The sequence below is a fragment of the Sander vitreus genome, chromosome 18 (assembly GCF_031162955.1).
Source record: "Sander vitreus isolate 19-12246 chromosome 18, sanVit1, whole genome shotgun sequence".
Classification (NCBI taxonomy): Eukaryota; Metazoa; Chordata; class Actinopteri; order Perciformes; family Percidae; genus Sander; species Sander vitreus.
In genome coordinates, this window is record NC_135872.1 from 21,536,514 (window position 1) to 21,553,483 (window position 16,970).

The window sequence follows — 16,970 nt, forward strand, 5'->3', positions numbered from 1 at the left end:
CAGCAGAATATTGCCTGTTCAAAGATCTTTTCTCAACCAACCCAGTAGTGGTGCACACTAAAGCAGAAACAATTCCAATGTTTAGGATTTTAAAATTAAAGGCTTTGAAAATGTCCAATTAAAGTTATATTTCAACTCTTATTCTGGCTGCTAATTAAAGACATATCTTAACTCTTTTAAACCCTCCTGTTTAGCCAGACCCATTTCACCTCAGAGTGATAGTACACCACCCCCAGACTGCCACTTGGATAATATTAGACCATTCTGATGTAGGTTTTTAAAATTAAAGGCTTTGAAAATGTCCAATTAAAGCTATCCAGACTACATGGTGCCTGACTGGTGTGACAGATCCTCTCTAGATCTATAGTATATAAATTGATCGGCCAGACGCAATTCAACTTGTGAATAGCCTCAGTACCAGAAATGGTCAATTGACCATGTGTGTGCTTCACTTACTGTATTATTATTTGACATAGTATGCCTTTGTGTTGTTGGATATTGGACTGACCAGCCACGGATTGGCCACTGCCATAAACCCTTTGTGTATTTCAACTCTTTGCCCACATTATCATATTTGTAATTTTAGATTGTTTTTATGTGTGTGAATGATTTTTTTCTGTGTTTGTTTAAAAACTTGCTTGCCTCAAACAGTATTCAGTCCAACAATATATCAGATTTTGTGAATAAACAACTTTTAAAAAGCCTGCAATGTATGCAATCAGAAACAAAAATCCTTTCGGAAGTAGGCCTATGTAGGCTACATAATTGACCCAAAAGCACATAAATAAATAATACAATAAAGACAGTCAGAAGCTGTTTTTGAAGGATCCAACGAGTCTTTTCAATTACAGCACGTTTGGAAGAACACTACTAACTACTAACAAAAATATGTATCCGTATTATCTCAGATTCAATGTTTTTGCATTTGTATAGCAGCATGATGAATGATCAGCTGTGTTTAATGACTGTGTGCGTGGATGCGCAGGCTGTCAGTGGGTGGTGTTGTCAGTCAGTCTGGTGTGTGGCTGCCTTGTGCGGCCCGGCTGTGGCATTGAATATGTGACTGTTAGAGAGGAGCTGTCTCATCATGGCAACGACATAATGACGTGGTGCAACATGTAATCAGCCTCAAAATGGGGCATCATCCACCAACAGGCCTTGTTTTCATTTCTTGTCTGTTTGCATAGTTTGAAAAATTAAAGTGTCCAAATATATCCTTTCCCACACTGTCTGAATGACCAGTGGGACAGACAGTGGAGGCTTTCTTAATCTTACCAAAAGGGAAACTTGGCATTCCTGTCATGCTCTGAGGAATCACTGCCAAACATAACTCAATTAGTCATTAACTACTAAAATACTGGCAAACTGGTTTATTTTGTGCTGTTCATAGTTTAATGCATATATATATATATACATATATATATATATATATACATATATATATACTGTATATATATTGGAGGATGGATACCCGACACAAGCCCGACGGGACCCGTCGGGCCGGGCCGGGCTGGGATCGGAAAGATATTTAGAAAGGATGTTCGAGTTCGGGTCCGGCTCAGTGCGATATTAGCGCGATATGGCATTGAACATTTTACATTTAAAACAGCTTATGATATAGGTAGCCAATGGGCCTGTTTCACTTGATGCAAAGGGTCGTTTTTTTGTGATTAAAATACATTTTAAATAACACCCTAACATCCGTTTTCCTGTGTGTGGTAATTTGTTTATTTGCTGTGACAACGAAACACGTGCATATTAGGCTACATGTACATGTGTCATTAGTACGAGAAAAAAAATAGATTTTAACTGTGTCGGGCTCGGACATAAATATCTTAATGCCTGTCGGGCTCGGGTCAGGTTCGGTTACTGCTCTGTCGGACACGGCCCGATCCGCACTCTAATATTTATATATATATATATCATGCAAATGAGTATAACTTTGGAGACGTGTAATTGTCTCTGTTTTTGTCTTAAAGAGAATAAGAAAATCATTTTGGGACTTGACAACAAACTGAATTACTTATAAAATATTGGTACAGTAATTGGTAACCAACACGAACACAACACGACAAAATACACAATAAATAGGTAATACACATACACATACAAAATCTCCACAGTATCAAGTCATTTTTGAACTGAGCATGAATGTTCATCTTTCACCTTGGTAACAGTTTGACTAACTGATTCTAAATCAAACCTGTGTAACTTATTCCAGAGCTTTCAACCTGCTGATATGAGATATGGTTGAAAAACTCCAGAGAAATCTAATAAGTGTACCTTAAATTAAGATAATTTTGTCAAACAATGTTGTCTTATTTTCTTAAAGGTATAATTCAACATTTTGGGAAATGTGCTTATATGCTTTCTTGCCGAGAGTTAGATGAGAAGATGGATCTTATATGTTCGTACACTAAATATGTAGGTAGAGCCAGCAGCCACTTAGCTTAGTATAGCATAAAGACTGGAAACAGGGGGACACCAACTGTGCAACTGTAACACAATCTGAAATAGTTTGGGTTATGTGCTCCAGTTGCCTGGCACAGTTTACTGGATAAAAAATAGTCTAGCACATAACCCCTTAAAAAAAGACAAATTCTTGTTTTTATGCATTTTTTTCTTTTTCTTTTGTTTTTTAAATAAACAAGATATCACATATTAATTAGGAAGCTTTAAAGGTGGTGGTAGGTGGATTTTGTGACTTTCCGACAGAGCAAGGCTAGCTGTTTTTGTGCTAAGCTAAGCAGCTTCTGGATGTAGCTTCATTTTCAGTGTACAGACAGAAAGAGTGGTTTCAATCATCTTCACCTAACTCTCAAGAAGCAAATAAGCTCCCTAAAACAAACTATTACTTTGAAACAAATTAAATCTGAATCTGTAATGTAATGACCTAATATATTTATTTAAAGCTATAGTGCGTAGTTTCTGTCACCCCCATGAGGAATTCTAAGTAATGACAACAACACTGTCGGCCCATCCACATGATACAAGCCCTCCTGTGTTTTTTTTTATGAGTCGTCAAGGTCAGAAAGTGCAGTTTAGGGGCGCCCAGATAGCTCAGTTGGTAGAGCGGGCACCCATGTGTAGAAGTTTACTCCTCAACGCAGCGGGCCCGGGTTTGACTCCGACCTGTGGCCCTTTGCTGCGTGTCATTCCCTCTCTCTCTCCCCTTTCATTTCTTCAGCTGTCTTGTCAATTAAAGGCCTAAATTGCCCCAAAAAAAGAAAAAAAAGGTGCAGTTTAGAAATCCCTCTCCCTGCCAGTGTGCAGTGTTTTTATAAATAAAATACATTGTGTTCAATGGAAAAAAACAACTAGTTTTTTTACCCAGACCCTTAAAATAATAACTTTTAAAGCTGTAATTGCAATACAGCAATACCTTGGAACTGTGATATTTTTGCTAAGGGTTATCATACCGTCAGAATCTCATACCGGCCCATGCCTAGGTATGTTGTCCAGATTGTGAGCATGGCTTGTTTGACTGCCGTGCATGTCAGTAGTGGTGCTGGGCGTGACTGCTGTGGAGGTGGTTCTGGACCACAGAAACCCACTATAACCTGAAAATGGACACATTGTGTAGCGAGTGGACAGGGTCCCTGACCTCAGAGCAGTCTGCGTACAGAGCAACACAGGCTCTTTGTTACCCGAGACAAAGACAACACTCAGTCACACTGTAGCTCCACAAAGAGTCTTTCAACACACAGACAGGACGGCAGAACTGCCAACATTGACTTAAAGTGCTCATATTATGCTCATTTTCAGGTTCATAATTGTATTTAGAGGTTATATCAGAATACGTTTACATGGTTTAATTTTCAAAAAACACCATATTTTTGTTGTACTGCACATTGGGGGAATTACTGGAATGGTTGCGTCTTTGTAAATTATAGAGTGTGGTCTAGACCTACTCTATCTGTAAAGTGTCTTGAGATAACTCTTGTTATGATTTGATACTATAAATAAAATTGAATTGAATTGCTGCAGCTCCTCTCTTCACCCTGTGTGTTGAGCTCTCTGTTTTAGCTACAGAGTGAGACATCTCACTTCTGTTCCATCTTTGTTGGGAGTCGCACATGCTTAGTAGCTAGGTAAGGACTACTAGCCAGTCAGAAGCAGAGTATGAGGGCGTGCCATGCTAGCAGCTAGGCGAGCATTATAACGTGTGTTACAAAGTGACCACGTTGGTCACGGAAGTGAAGGCTGGACTACAATAGAGCTGTTTGGAGCAGTTTGTGAACAGTGTTTTCTGTTGGAGATGGTAAGTCCCTTTGGGATGGACTTTGGGCTTTTTCATTTTGTAAACCTATAACGTGCACAAAACACTTTAAAATAAAATGTTTGACCAAGAGACAGAGTATGAAGACAATAACTATGATTTTATTAACAGTTCATTACAGTGTTACTTACTAAATTAATAGAAAATATGCTTAAATTAGTCAGTTCAGTAAAATAAATACATAAATATAAAAAAATGTACTAAAAACAGTTAAAAATGTAAGTTTGCATGTCTTTATACAGACTTAGAGTGGGTTGTTCTCAGGAACCATTAGTACATATAGCTACGAAAAGTAATGCACTGTAATTCGTATGTATTCAACGTATTTGTTGCTGTATGCACCACACTGACTGCCGCTGTATAAGAGCCGTGTAGGGAGGAGGTCAAGGAAGATGGGTGGGGTCATAAAACACAGTTTTAAGGGAAAGCAGAGTTCGTGTCCCAGAAGAAGTTAAGGGGAAAACACAAGACTTTCACTCAGGAAACTTGTCCAGGAGTACTATTTAAGGGGACCGGTGTTTTAATCCAAACCACAAACTTTTTTCTAATCTTAGCTAGTCATTTTAGTGCCTAAACTTAACTGTTGTTGCTGTCGGTATGTGGCTCACGTGACCAGCCAGCGGTCTCCTAATTTCGTAGGACATCATACGAATAGGTGTGCATAAGTTTTCGTGCGATATCATATGAACCCGTCATGAGAATGCAGTGCTTAGTGTAACAATGCTCCCTGTCATTATCAAAGGCTGACAAACCACATCCATAGTAGAACACCTCGACCCGTTTTCATTGTTGTTTTTCTGCCAGTAAGTCTCGTGGTCCACGGAGACCACGAGACTTACTGCTCAGTGCTTCCACACAGACATTGAGTGCAATACAAGCTTAATAAGCATTAATACAAAAAACACAGAGAGCAAATTAACATGGGAGGGAGTGTGCAAGTGGCTAGCTCTTTGGTGCAGCCAGGTGTATCGAGATTGCACCACTTTGACCAGATCTGGACAAAAACAGCTGTTGTTTATCCAAAGGCTGTGTGTACTCACTGAAACAAAGGTTATTTTACATCTTCAAACACTTGAAATCATTTTCAAATATGTATGCTTTGTCCAGATCTGTCACTGACTTGGCTGTATTGGTGATTTAGGCACAGTGTCTGGTCAATCAGAGGCACAGGGGAGCAACATGTCACCTTCACTCCACAGCAGACGGTCATATTGTGGAGGCTGCCGTAGCAACTGATAACGCAATAGCTGCTGGATAATGTAACAACTAACCAAAATGGAGAACTCTCGTTCTAAACGAGCTAATTATGGAAACAAAATCATACATCGGCAGATAAATTGGCACATAACATAACATTTTCTGACTCACAACACACACATGACTCAATGCATCCAGAATATGTTGCTCCATTATCCAGTAGGGATGTAACGATACACTCAACTCACGTTTTTAAGTTCACGATACCATGTTTTTACGATTTTTTAACAGAATGAGCTGCAGACAAATGACTGAGAAATATTATGTCATATAAATTGTGCAAAACAACACGTGTCCTCTTATCAAAAGTCTTATCTTAAATAACAAAGATTAAAAAAAAAAGGATTTTTAAGTGGCCGGGTTGGCTCAGTGGGTAGAGCAGGCACACATAAACATAGAGGTTTATGCCTTGACGCAGAGGTCCAGGGTTCAAATCCGACCTGTGACGATTTCCTGCATGTCTTCCCCCCCCCCCCCTCCTTTCTCACCTAGCTGTCCTATCGATTAAAAGGCGGAAAAGCCCAAAAAATTATCTTAATAATCCCACATCAAAATAACTCAATGAATAAATAAAAATCTCTTCAAATAAATAAACTAAGGAGACGTAGTGACGTCTGAAGTCAAAAAAGTGAGATCAAAGTGGATTACGCCCTAGGCCGTTTCAAAATTGCATCGCGATTCATTTTTGATCTCAACCGGTGGTAATCTTTACACATTTAATATCGATTTTTAACCGATTCACGATGCATCCTTACATCCCTATTATCCAGTATTACTTTTATCAATTGTTACACCGTTGCAAAGGGACTTTTTAGTGGAGCACCTCCACCACTACTGTCCTCGCCAGACAACCACAATACAGCAGCACTGCCCATCTGAAGCCGTGTAGCACACAAACCAAACAGTGCTTGGTGAAACAAGACGGTGTTCCTTCTTTAACAAACAGACGGACATTAAAAGCGCAAACGTCCATTTCTAGGGTTAGTTAGGTCGCCGTGACGATAGCAGGTACTCTGATGGTGCTCGAAGGTGCCTGATTTTCATTCTCGATCTGATAGGTCACATCGGGGAGCGCAGCGGCCACGTCCCGCTGCTCCGTCATGGCGATTGGTTCGTCTTCATCTTCCTGAGACTGCAGCTGGTCAAAGGATCGCTCTGCTTCTTCTGACAGGCGGTTTTCCTCTTTCTCTTCCTCCCTCTGACACGGAGACACCAGAAGGAATTACATCAGCTGGCAAATAAAAATCACATGAACATGGATTCTAGGGCTGGATCCGAATATTCGTTAGATGGGTGGGTATTCGATTTTCAATTTTGGGATTCGAATATTCGTTGTTGTTTTTTTTTAAACGTGCATGCAGGCTGAAATTCACTGTGGTGTTTTGTCAGGATTAAACTGCTTGCTAAATGTCCGCTAGCACCTGGTTAATTTATGCAGCGCTATGTCGTCCATCTCAGCCAAAAAAATGGTACAGCCCTAATGGATTCATACGTACAGAACGTCAGTGCAGCATACCTCTTTCTTCATCCTGTAGTATTCATCAATAGCGTACTGATATTTGGCTGACGTTATCCCGAACAGGGAGGCCATCCTCTCCCCCAGGTAGTCGCAGGCTGGAAAGTAATAATAAAGAGAAATGTAATCAGAAGAAGATAAAATACAATTCTACAAAGTATAATAATAATAATAATATAATAATAATAAAGTAACTAATGATGCAGCACCCTGTTTGGACTTATCAATTACTACAATTCTTTCCATTATGAATTAAGCAATATATATATATATAAATATATAAACTTAGCACAAAAAGTAAGGAAATTTGTGTTTGGTAGATTATTTCTCTGTGGTAACAATGCTTTTTGGCAATAAATCTTATACCGTTGGAAAGCCTGTTTAGTTCCCTTTCAAATGGTGCCCCATTTGTAAGGAACATGCATTTGTGGGATGAGCAGCAGCGCTGATGATGTGGGTTGCGCCCATGAAAAATGTGCCTTCTCTGCCAATGCCAAACAGCTTATTCTGCCATTGACACCTCCTGGCACCTCCTCCTCATGCTGGTCACACACTGCTGTGGGATGGCATCCCATTCTTCAACCAGCAGTCCTGACCTCAACCCCATTGAACACTTGTGGGATCAGCTTGGGCGTGCTGTTCGTGCCAGATTGACCAACACAACTACGGTGGCTGACTTGCGACAAATGCTGGTTGAAGAATGAGATGCCATCCCACAGCAGTCAAACTGCTCTTAACTACTAATTTATGCTAAATGTCTTTTACTTATTAACTGTATAATAACACAATACCATACACAGTCCTATATAGCTATATATATTCTCTTTATTTATCTGTAGTTTATTGTTGTTTACTGTTTGTTTACTTTTTGTAAAAAATATTTAGCTAAAAGTTTATTGTTATTGTTATTCTTATACTGTATTTAAAAAAAAAAACCTCTTTATTTAAAGAGTGTTTTGTAAGCTGCTTAAATCTGCTGCTGGAAATCTAATTTCGTTGCGGGAGTCATCCCAAAAGGATCAATAAAGAGAAGTCTAAATCTAAGTCTAAGCAGTTCTTCCACACGCTACTGAGGCTCCTGTTTGTGAAATGAATACATTGTTCAATTGCCAATATGTCTTGTTTCTTCAAACTTCAAATTTCAATCCACCAAACACCAAACGAGTCAATGGCAGAATAAGCTGTTTGGCATTGGCAGAGAAGGCACATTTTTCATGGGCGCAACCCACATACTCGCTGCTGCTCATCCCACAAATGCATGTTCCTTACAAATGGGGCACCATTTGAAAGGGAACTAAACAGGCTTTCCAACGGTATAAGATTCATTGCCAAAAAGCATTGTTACCACAGAGAAATAATCTACCAAACACAAATTTCCTTACTTTTTGTGCTAAGTTTATATAAAAAACTAAGTACCATTTAATCTTTGTAAGATATTGCATATCAATTATTTGTTCCAATCCTCTGCTAGCTTCACAAATGCTGGGTTTAATGTCAGCAGCATCAATTATTCAGATTTTCTTTTTCAAAATATAGACAGGTTCAGTAAAATAATATATCATATAAAAAGATTGGTAAGACATTAAAAAAAAAAAGAAAAAATCTCTGAGTTTTAGCATTGTCTTTAACATAAGAAATGTGTACACATCTTCATGAACTCAGGGCCTGTAACACAAAGCAAATGAAATTAGTCTGGCTCTTTCTGAGCTTAAATCCAAATATTAAAAGTAAGGCTGATCATCTCGATCAGTAATCTAAAATGAGCATGTAAAATAAATTGGCTATCCATAAATAGAAAATCAGATAATCCATTTTCTTTACATAGTGACGTTTGTGTTTTTTTAATCTTATGATGAATACATTAATATGAATAAGTGATACCTTTAAAAAGGGTTTAAAGTAAAGTAAGGCTTCCTGCAAAAGCAAAGAGGAAAAGTACTAAGGCAAAGAAATGAATGCCTGATAAGGTCTATGTGACTGAAATGTTGCATTTATAATAGACTGAGCTAATTAGCATTAGTGTGCAGAGTGTGCAATTAGCATGCAGCTTTAATCGACATTCAGTAGACTGTTTAGGTACAATCTCTCTGTTTGTTAGAAGCCCTGCTTTAAAACCAATGTGGGCACATGGCTGTGTGACATTTTTTTCTTCATCTGTAATATAATTATCATGCTAGGCAAACTGTTGCCTCTAGTGCTTTTTATTACTTGTCACTCTATTGTGAAATCAGTCATTTTGTCCATGTCGTGATCAGTATTCGACCTGTCGACAAGTTTTGATCTGATCCTGTGAAGTTAACCCGCTCCGGTGCAGGTTAGCTGTGCAGCATAGGTTGCCATGGCGTAGTGTTTCCACTAGAAAAAAAATGGTGCCGGTCATGTGACCTGTAAAGTTTCAAAGTTTGTAAAGGGGAAAAGTTCCGGTCATAAAATTATAAAGTGCCGACTTGAATCAAAATAATTGTAAAAAAAGTGTCCTTTTGCAACTTGCGACGCGCATACGTAAGCCTCTGCCTTCCCCAGTGTGACTTCGCTGCGCTGTTTTGATGCGGATCTGCAGGGAGAAGCCTCTCTCTGCTGGCACACTGGAGATGGGAATCACGCAGGCTGCTTTGGCCAGTTTGACCTACAACGGATAGATTTCACCGTAAAATCCCAATAAGCACCACCGGCTGTTTAGAAAGTCAAACCTCCGTAACCGAGGAGAACTGTCATCATATATGGCATCTGGATGTGCATTTGTGTCATTAACGTTAATGAGAGGGGCTGTAGCTGGTGCCAATTTGTCCTCGCTGGCAATTTCTTGGCTTAATTCACCTTAGACTGGCCACTGTTTGGTTTTAGTAATTCGCAATATTTCCCTGTTTCGTCATGGCTTGGGCTTTGACTTTCCCGCTTGCTTGTAGCCATTTGTAGTTTGTAAATCTATGGTGGCCTATGCTTCTGTATTCAATCAGAGCAAGAACCCGACATGTAGTTTTTTCCTCTATCGCATCAGTACAGTCTACAGTCATTTTTTAAATGACAAAAACAGGATTGTTCATTGTTTTGAACATTGTAGAAGAAAATATATGAAAATCACTATGTGTTCAGGTGCATTCTTGGCATATTGCTATTTTGAGGCAGCGGAAAGGACCCTTTTTTCCGCCGTTAAACTATGACCGGTCATTACCGGCAATGACCGGTAATTACCAGGCAACGGAAACTCAGCAATGGTGATCTACCCAGGTTGCGACCCTGGCCTTATGATACCGGAAAACTTGAGTCAAGCTCAAAGATAGACAATCATGCTTCATGAGCCCGGCCCAGGGTCCATCAGGTTGGAAAAAAAAAAAGTAATGTTTACAAACCTGAGATGGTGGATGTGGCAGCTCTCCACATGTGAAACCAGAAGTATGGACCCCAGGTCAACTTTGACTGCAACACAAAAATGTAGAGCCAAGAGGACACTTTTGAATTTTTGTCATATACTAAATTTATGTAAACACAAATTCCGTGTTACACACACTCACACACACATTGCCTTTCTTCCATCCAGTGGTGGAAGAAGTATTCAGATCCTTCACTTAAGTAATAGTACTAATACCACACTGTAAAAAAAAATACTCTGTTACAAGTAAAAGTCCTGCATTGAAAATGTTACTGAAATAAAAGTATGTACATATCAGCAGGAAAATGTACTTAAAGTATTAAAAGTAAAAGTACTCAATGCAGAAATATCATCACATTTAAGAAACCGGAAACGATCAAAACAGTTCTGTGTTTAATCGGCCAATCATTTCAGCTGTAGTTGTAGGTCGTTAAATTGTTGGGTAGTTTAAGTTGTAATAAAATATATTTTATAAACTACTATGTATGTGTTTTGTGTGCAACAATCTTAATTTGTAAAGTAACTAAAGCTGTCAGATTAATGTAGTAAAAAGTACAATATTTCCCTCTGAAATGTAGTGGAGTAGAAGTAGAAAGTGGCATTAAAGTAAAGTACCTCAAATATGTACTTAAGTAGAGTACTTGATTAAATGTACTTAGTTACATTCCACCACTGCCTCCATCATACCCCTTGTCCTCATTTAGCTCCTTGTACCCCCACACACATGACTCCCCCGGTCCCTCCAGCGTTCCTCACCCTCACCGGTTCGACCGGGGAGGACAGCAGGTCTTTCCTCTCCGGCTCCTTGTCCTCTCCCTCCTCCTCGTCGGTGCTGTACTCCTCCATGGTCTCCCCGCTGGAGAAATGGATGATCCTGCGAGGTACCTTCTCCCTCTTCTCCTGTTCCTCTCTCTCTTTCAGCTCCCCCAGCTCCACACTCTCAAAGCCTCTGGTCAGGTTAGGGCTCTGAATCTGGGAAGACATCACAATCACAAGTGTGTGTGTTATTATAGGACTATTTTCTAAGGGAGTCAGTTAGTCAATGCAGCCTCACGGTGGGATAAAAACTGTGTTGCGGGGCTTGGAATAACTTGATGAAAAATTCAAAAAAAATAATGAATCTATTTCTAGCGTAATATCGTGACCAAGTAGACCGACATGACACAGCTGACAAGTGACAACAAGCTACAGGAGCTGGGATACATCATTAGCTACATTCAGTAAAACAAAAGGGTAACGTGGTGAATATAAAAGAGAAAGCTGTTTACCGACCTGCGCCGCATTCATGGTCTGTCCTATCGACACATTAACGTTAGTGAGATACAGTGATATTTCGGCCATTGTCGCCGTCTTCTTTGTATCTCTGGATGCTGCGCCCACAACAACGCCTCTCCTCCGTACCGCTCCGCACCGTACCCGGAAGAGCCGCGCACCATACCCCGGTACGTTCTCTTAATACATCCATAGTACGTAACGTCCATAGAAATATATTAGGCTCCGCTGCAGAGTATTGATTCTAGTAGCAGTGCAACAGAAGAAATAAAGCGAAATCTGTATGCAGTACTCTTTGTTTGTTTTTTTAAAACCCTATTATTGTTAATGTGCATGTCTACATTTCACATACACAAAACGTACACATATTTCTTATTTAAGTCTTGAAATATTTGAATCCCAAATGGCAATGTTAGCTTAAATAGGTGATTCATATTATCGAAAAAATAAAAAGTGCGTAGCTAAGAGTTGTTTGGTGAGTCGTCATAATCCGTTTAAAAAACGTAACTTCAGGCTAGTTTTTATTTATTTAATTTTAAGCACGTATCTATGTTTTCGTGTAAATTGAAAATATGTTTGTGTGTAGGCTACAATAACGCACCATATACTATTGCTGAATATTGTTATTTCAATAAAGACAAAAGTAATAGGCTACTCAGGGGTAAGCTAGCAAGTTTTAGTTTAAAAGGAAAACCAAAATGGTTACTTTTTTGTTGTTGCATTTCTATAATTGTTGGAATTCCCTCTCTAAAAAGTGCCTGTATTGTAGTATGGTGTTTCTTCCTGTAAATTGTATTTCTTATTTTTATTTAGCCTATATTTTGTCATTGTGGTTTTAGTACAATATTAGTAATATATTCTTGCAATCGACCTTTTTATGGCTTACTGGGACATCATTAATGTTATTAGTAAGTTTAACACACCTGTGAATGTCTGCTGTGAAAAAGGCCTGTATTCCGAACTTGTGGGTTTTGTGAATTTCTATTTACAGTGTAGGAAGAAAACACCAAAACATATTGCAGTAAAACCTAAATTAAAATAACTGAACAGGACATATCCACATTTATGAAAGGGTTTAAAAAAAATATAAAGCTATGTTTCAGCTATGGGTGTACTGAATGGGCCCACTTGCATCCTGGACGCATACAAGGCAGTTAGCCGGCCTCTTCTTGGAAGGTTAGATTATGTCATTCATCACCTCCCAGACAGAAAGTCAAGCACGAAAAAAACACTCTTAAAACATGTACAGCAATGCGTTGTCACCTCTGCTGTTTCCATTTACACCAATGAAATGTCTTTTCCAAGCAATAATGTCAAGCTGTTCAAATTTGATGATGATATGGCATTGTTGGTTTTCTCCTGGAAGACAATGCTATACTGTACATGAATGAGGAGGCTTACTTTAGCTGGGTCACTGTACTTCAGGACTGGTGTAAGGCAAGTAAACTGGAAATGAATGTGGCCAAAATTAAAAGAATTTATAACACAAACAAAACCTAAGTACCAGTAACATCCTCCCCCTCATACTCAATAACCAACCTGGGGGAGAAGAAGAACATTTTAAGTACTTCGGAACAATCATTGATCAGACCCTCAGTTTTATTGAAACCTCGGAGAGCATTTTTATGAGAGCCAATCTGGGATCGTTTTTAATCAGGAAGCTGAGTAGCTTTGTCATTAGCCGACACATACTTGAAAAAGCATCCAGACGCCTGGTTGAAAGCGTTTGACCATTTAACATAACAGCATGGTACGGTATTTTTGGGTGCAAAGAGCAAAAACAAGCTCTCCAAAAGTGTTTGTTGTTCATTGCAAGTGGTGTGATTGGCAAGTCAGAGAAACAACATTACGACTGCATCAGGGAGCACTTTTTATTTTATTATTTATAATTTAAGATGTGTGATCTTTTATTATTTACATAACTTATTTGCTCCTACCTGCACATATGCACTATTGTATATTTGTATGTTTTAAATGTGTGTTGTGTTATGTGTTTTTTAGTACCTTTAGTACCCACGCTGTAGTTGGGAGAAGCCAAAGACAAATTTCCACTGAGGTGGACAATGAAGCCAATCTAATCTAATCTATGTGGCACAGGCTCATGGGCCTACAGAGTTAGGGCACCCCAAAATCTGTATTTCTGTTTAAAGTGACTGCTATTAACAGTTCTTGTAGGAAAGTCACAGAGCTCAGTCAAGAGTAGCGATGTCTCAGTTACATTTGATGATGGTGAGTCTAATCTGAGATTTATTTATTGTGTCTCTGGCAGATAATTGGGGATTTTTACGTGTATGTGGCCAGGAGTCCATGGTCTCATAATCCATCAATGGTTTCAGCATCACAGTGGTGGAACATAATTAAGTACATTTACTATGTAATGTACTTAAGTACATTTTTTAGGTACTTGTACTTGATTATTTTCATTTCATGCTACATACTTCTACTCCATTCAATTATCTGAAAGAAAGTTACTATAGTTTTTTTTCATTATTTGCAGAATATTGTGCTCAAATATTATGCTTTTGGTCCCTCCCTTATCAACTTTAAATTACATTTTTCTATAAAAGTAGCAGTTTGGAAGGTATAGTTCACACTGTTTTTAACACAAATAAACTTGTATTTTTCTAAAATCTATACTTTTATATACCAGTAATTCTAGTGTGCTGGCAGTGCCTCATCATTTTTTATTTTGAGACACAAACATTCTTCCAATACAGTATTTAATAAAGAAGTTGATGAACAAAACATACATTCTTGCAGATTAAACAGCCCGCCACCTTTATTAAGTAGCAGTTCAAAGCAGCTCCAACTAACAGAAATGCTGCTCCCAGATGAATGCATTAGTGATAATAATCCTACAATAAATATAAAAGGGTCCACATGATATAATTAGGGAAGTAAAAGTATTTTTTATTTTTGTACTTTAAGTGCTTTTGCTGATTATTCTTCTGTATTTTTACTTTAGTAAGACTTTGATTGAGGGACTTTTACTTGTAAGGATGTACTTTTACATTGAGGTATTTCTACTTTATAGAAGAATCTTAATATTTCTTTCACCTGACTGACACCACTAGATGTCAGTCAAGATCCATCTCACTCCTCTGAGGCTGCTGTGTCTCTGAGTGGGCAGTGAATGGTTTGGGTCTGAATCCGAAATTATACCATCCACCAGCAGAAAGCAGTCTATAATCAATTATCACACTTTAGTTACCCACTCTCACCCTGGAGAGCTGCAAAGTATCTTCAACAGGAAGAATTTACTGGAGGCCACTCTCTCAGACCTCCGATGCCATCAGATGTTAAAGCTGGAGTCACCCCATTAGAAATGCATGTAAGCCTCATTTGGGGCCTATCACACAATGTTTGCCTGGGGTGCATAAGGAAATCAGATAAATTTTTAAGCAGTTGTATTAGTTACGAGCCAAAATATGCTTCCACATCTCCAGAATATCCCTGAATCTTATCAGTTCATCCATTACTGTGGTTATTCTATGCATATAGCCTATATTTGCATTCTCTCCCAGAATTTACAGCTTACCTCTGCTCACCTAGTGTGTTTGGATTGGTCCAAATATGAAATTGTGTTTCCGTTTTTCATTGGCTCAGTCTATTTTCCCATTAACAGCTGACAGCCGCATTTAAGCAGGCTATTTGTAATCAGTCACACGATTGCTCAGGTCAGCTGTTTATTGGATAAAACATTATTAATCTTGAGCTGTCAAAAAGAATGGATTTCTCAAAAGGGTAAAATCACAAGCACTGGGATGCATCTGTTGTGTCTTAGCAAAAGGTTACTGCTCACTTGATGCTGCAAGTTATTGAACTTTGAGGAGCAGCAATCTGTTATTGTGTTATTAAATGGATTTTATGTATTACGGCTGTTCACACACTAGCTGTAGCCACTAAAAACAAATGTATTTCCATGAAGTACTATGACTAAAATCAAGGGCATACACATAGTTACTATTTGGCAGGTATTTGTTATTTCAAAACTACAAATTGATGGCCTGGGAGGCATTTGGACAGGTGTAGGGAAATTACAGCGGCCACAAAAAAAAAAGAATCAGTAAATCAAGTTTATTATGGGTTTTGTAAGAGAGCATTTTTTTGATTAGATTCTCACCTTAAATTGCCCTTTCTGGGATTCATTTGAAAGTGGCGTGAAATCACCTTTGTCAGGCTGGCCTGGGAGCTGTTGTTACATGCAGATTTGATTTGATTGGAGCATTCTCCACTCCTGACGGGAGCCAAAGCCAAGCGGGTAAACGGTCCAGGATTTGATTCAGCTGCACCAAATAAGGCGTAAAAAAGCAGCCGAAGTAGTAACTGGGTTTGTGGATGGGTTCACCTTCTCTGGCTTTGGCACAAAGTCGTTCGTGTTTCAATAAAGGCCTACTGGTTTGACTGCCCAGACTGGATAAGAGCATATAATGAAATTGGTTTAAAAAAATAATTGGCTTTTGAGTGACTGAGGTATGGGTGCAAATATAAAGACTGCACAGAGCAATTATCCCTAAACTTTGAGCAAAGTTTAGTCAGGTGTCTCTGCAAATTGTGCGTGCACTATTATGTCTGCGTTTTTTGCATAACGTGTACTTTTGCCCAATGTGTGCGTTGTGCGTGTCTCTGCTTCATGCTAAGCAGAGCACTCTACCAGCTTTTAATGATGGCATACATTTTTGTGTTTGCTCCCTTCTGGCGTTGTCCCTTTTACACCCCGAGTGATATGAGCTCTGCAGTCGATGTGAATCATCCCTCTCACTGGCCCATTGCTTCCAGATAGTTATAGGCCTATATGGCCTCGTAACACACTCTTCACTAAGACTGTAGTAGCATTAACAGCTCTGCAAAACACGGGGACAGACATGGGAGGGCTTTGAGAGGCGGTGAATCAGCACAAAGATCTGTTGCGAAATATACATTTCGCATAAGTAATAAATAGACTCAATGGTCATAAAGACACCACAGCAGACTCTTCTCGGAAAAAAAGACAAGAGCCTTGCTCATACTTTATTTCTTTCTGCCTTGAACCCCCATTGCCTTCACTTTTGAAACATTAGTCAAATAGACTGACTGATTAACATGCCTTAGCTCCTCACACACTGTCACAAAAGTCTTAGCACAGACATGCGCAGCAGTTATTGTGCTCTCTTTGAGCTTTAGCTCAAGGCTAGTCACATTGAATAGCTGAATTATTGAATGTTGATGTTACTTTTCATGTAGTTGAACCCCCTCTTGTCCACTGGATATAGTACTAATCAAACACAAGATTTATG

The 16,970-nt window shown here is 38.9% G+C and overlaps 1 protein-coding gene across 2 annotated transcripts; it reads right to left on the minus strand.

Moving 5' to 3' along the window:
* Positions 1–4,358: 4,358 nt before the first annotated feature.
* On the minus strand, positions 4,359–11,826 carry LOC144533271 (protein FAM177A1-like). Of its 2 annotated transcripts, none has more exons than XM_078274525.1 (5): positions 11,695–11,826; positions 11,185–11,394; positions 10,403–10,469; positions 7,053–7,150; positions 4,359–6,734 (listed from the first exon to the last, which is right to left on the minus strand). In XM_078274525.1, exons 1-5 carry the CDS (start codon positions 11,761–11,763, stop codon positions 6,522–6,524), a joined length of 657 nt encoding a protein of 218 aa, XP_078130651.1. In that variant the 5' UTR covers positions 11,764–11,826; the 3' UTR covers positions 4,359–6,521. The 2 variants fall into 2 exon arrangements, with proteins under 2 accessions (XP_078130651.1, XP_078130650.1); XM_078274524.1 differs by having other exon boundaries at positions 11,179–11,394.
* Between the last annotated feature and the right edge of the window lie 5,144 nt (positions 11,827–16,970).

Excerpts from the sequence above, each read along its gene's own strand:
- LOC144533271 (XM_078274524.1), bottom strand. The coding sequence starts at position 11,763 with ATGGCCGAAATATCACTGTATCTCACTAACGTTAATGTGTCGATAGGA. Across the intron at positions 11,395-11,694 it reads AGACCATGAATGCGGCGCAG|ATTCAGAGCCCTAACCTGAC; the intron begins GTCGGTAAACAG and ends ATGTCTTCCCAG. Across the intron at positions 10,470-11,178 it reads CCCCGGTCGAACCGGTGAGG|TCAAAGTTGACCTGGGGTCC; the intron begins GTGAGGAACGCT and ends TTTGTGTTGCAG.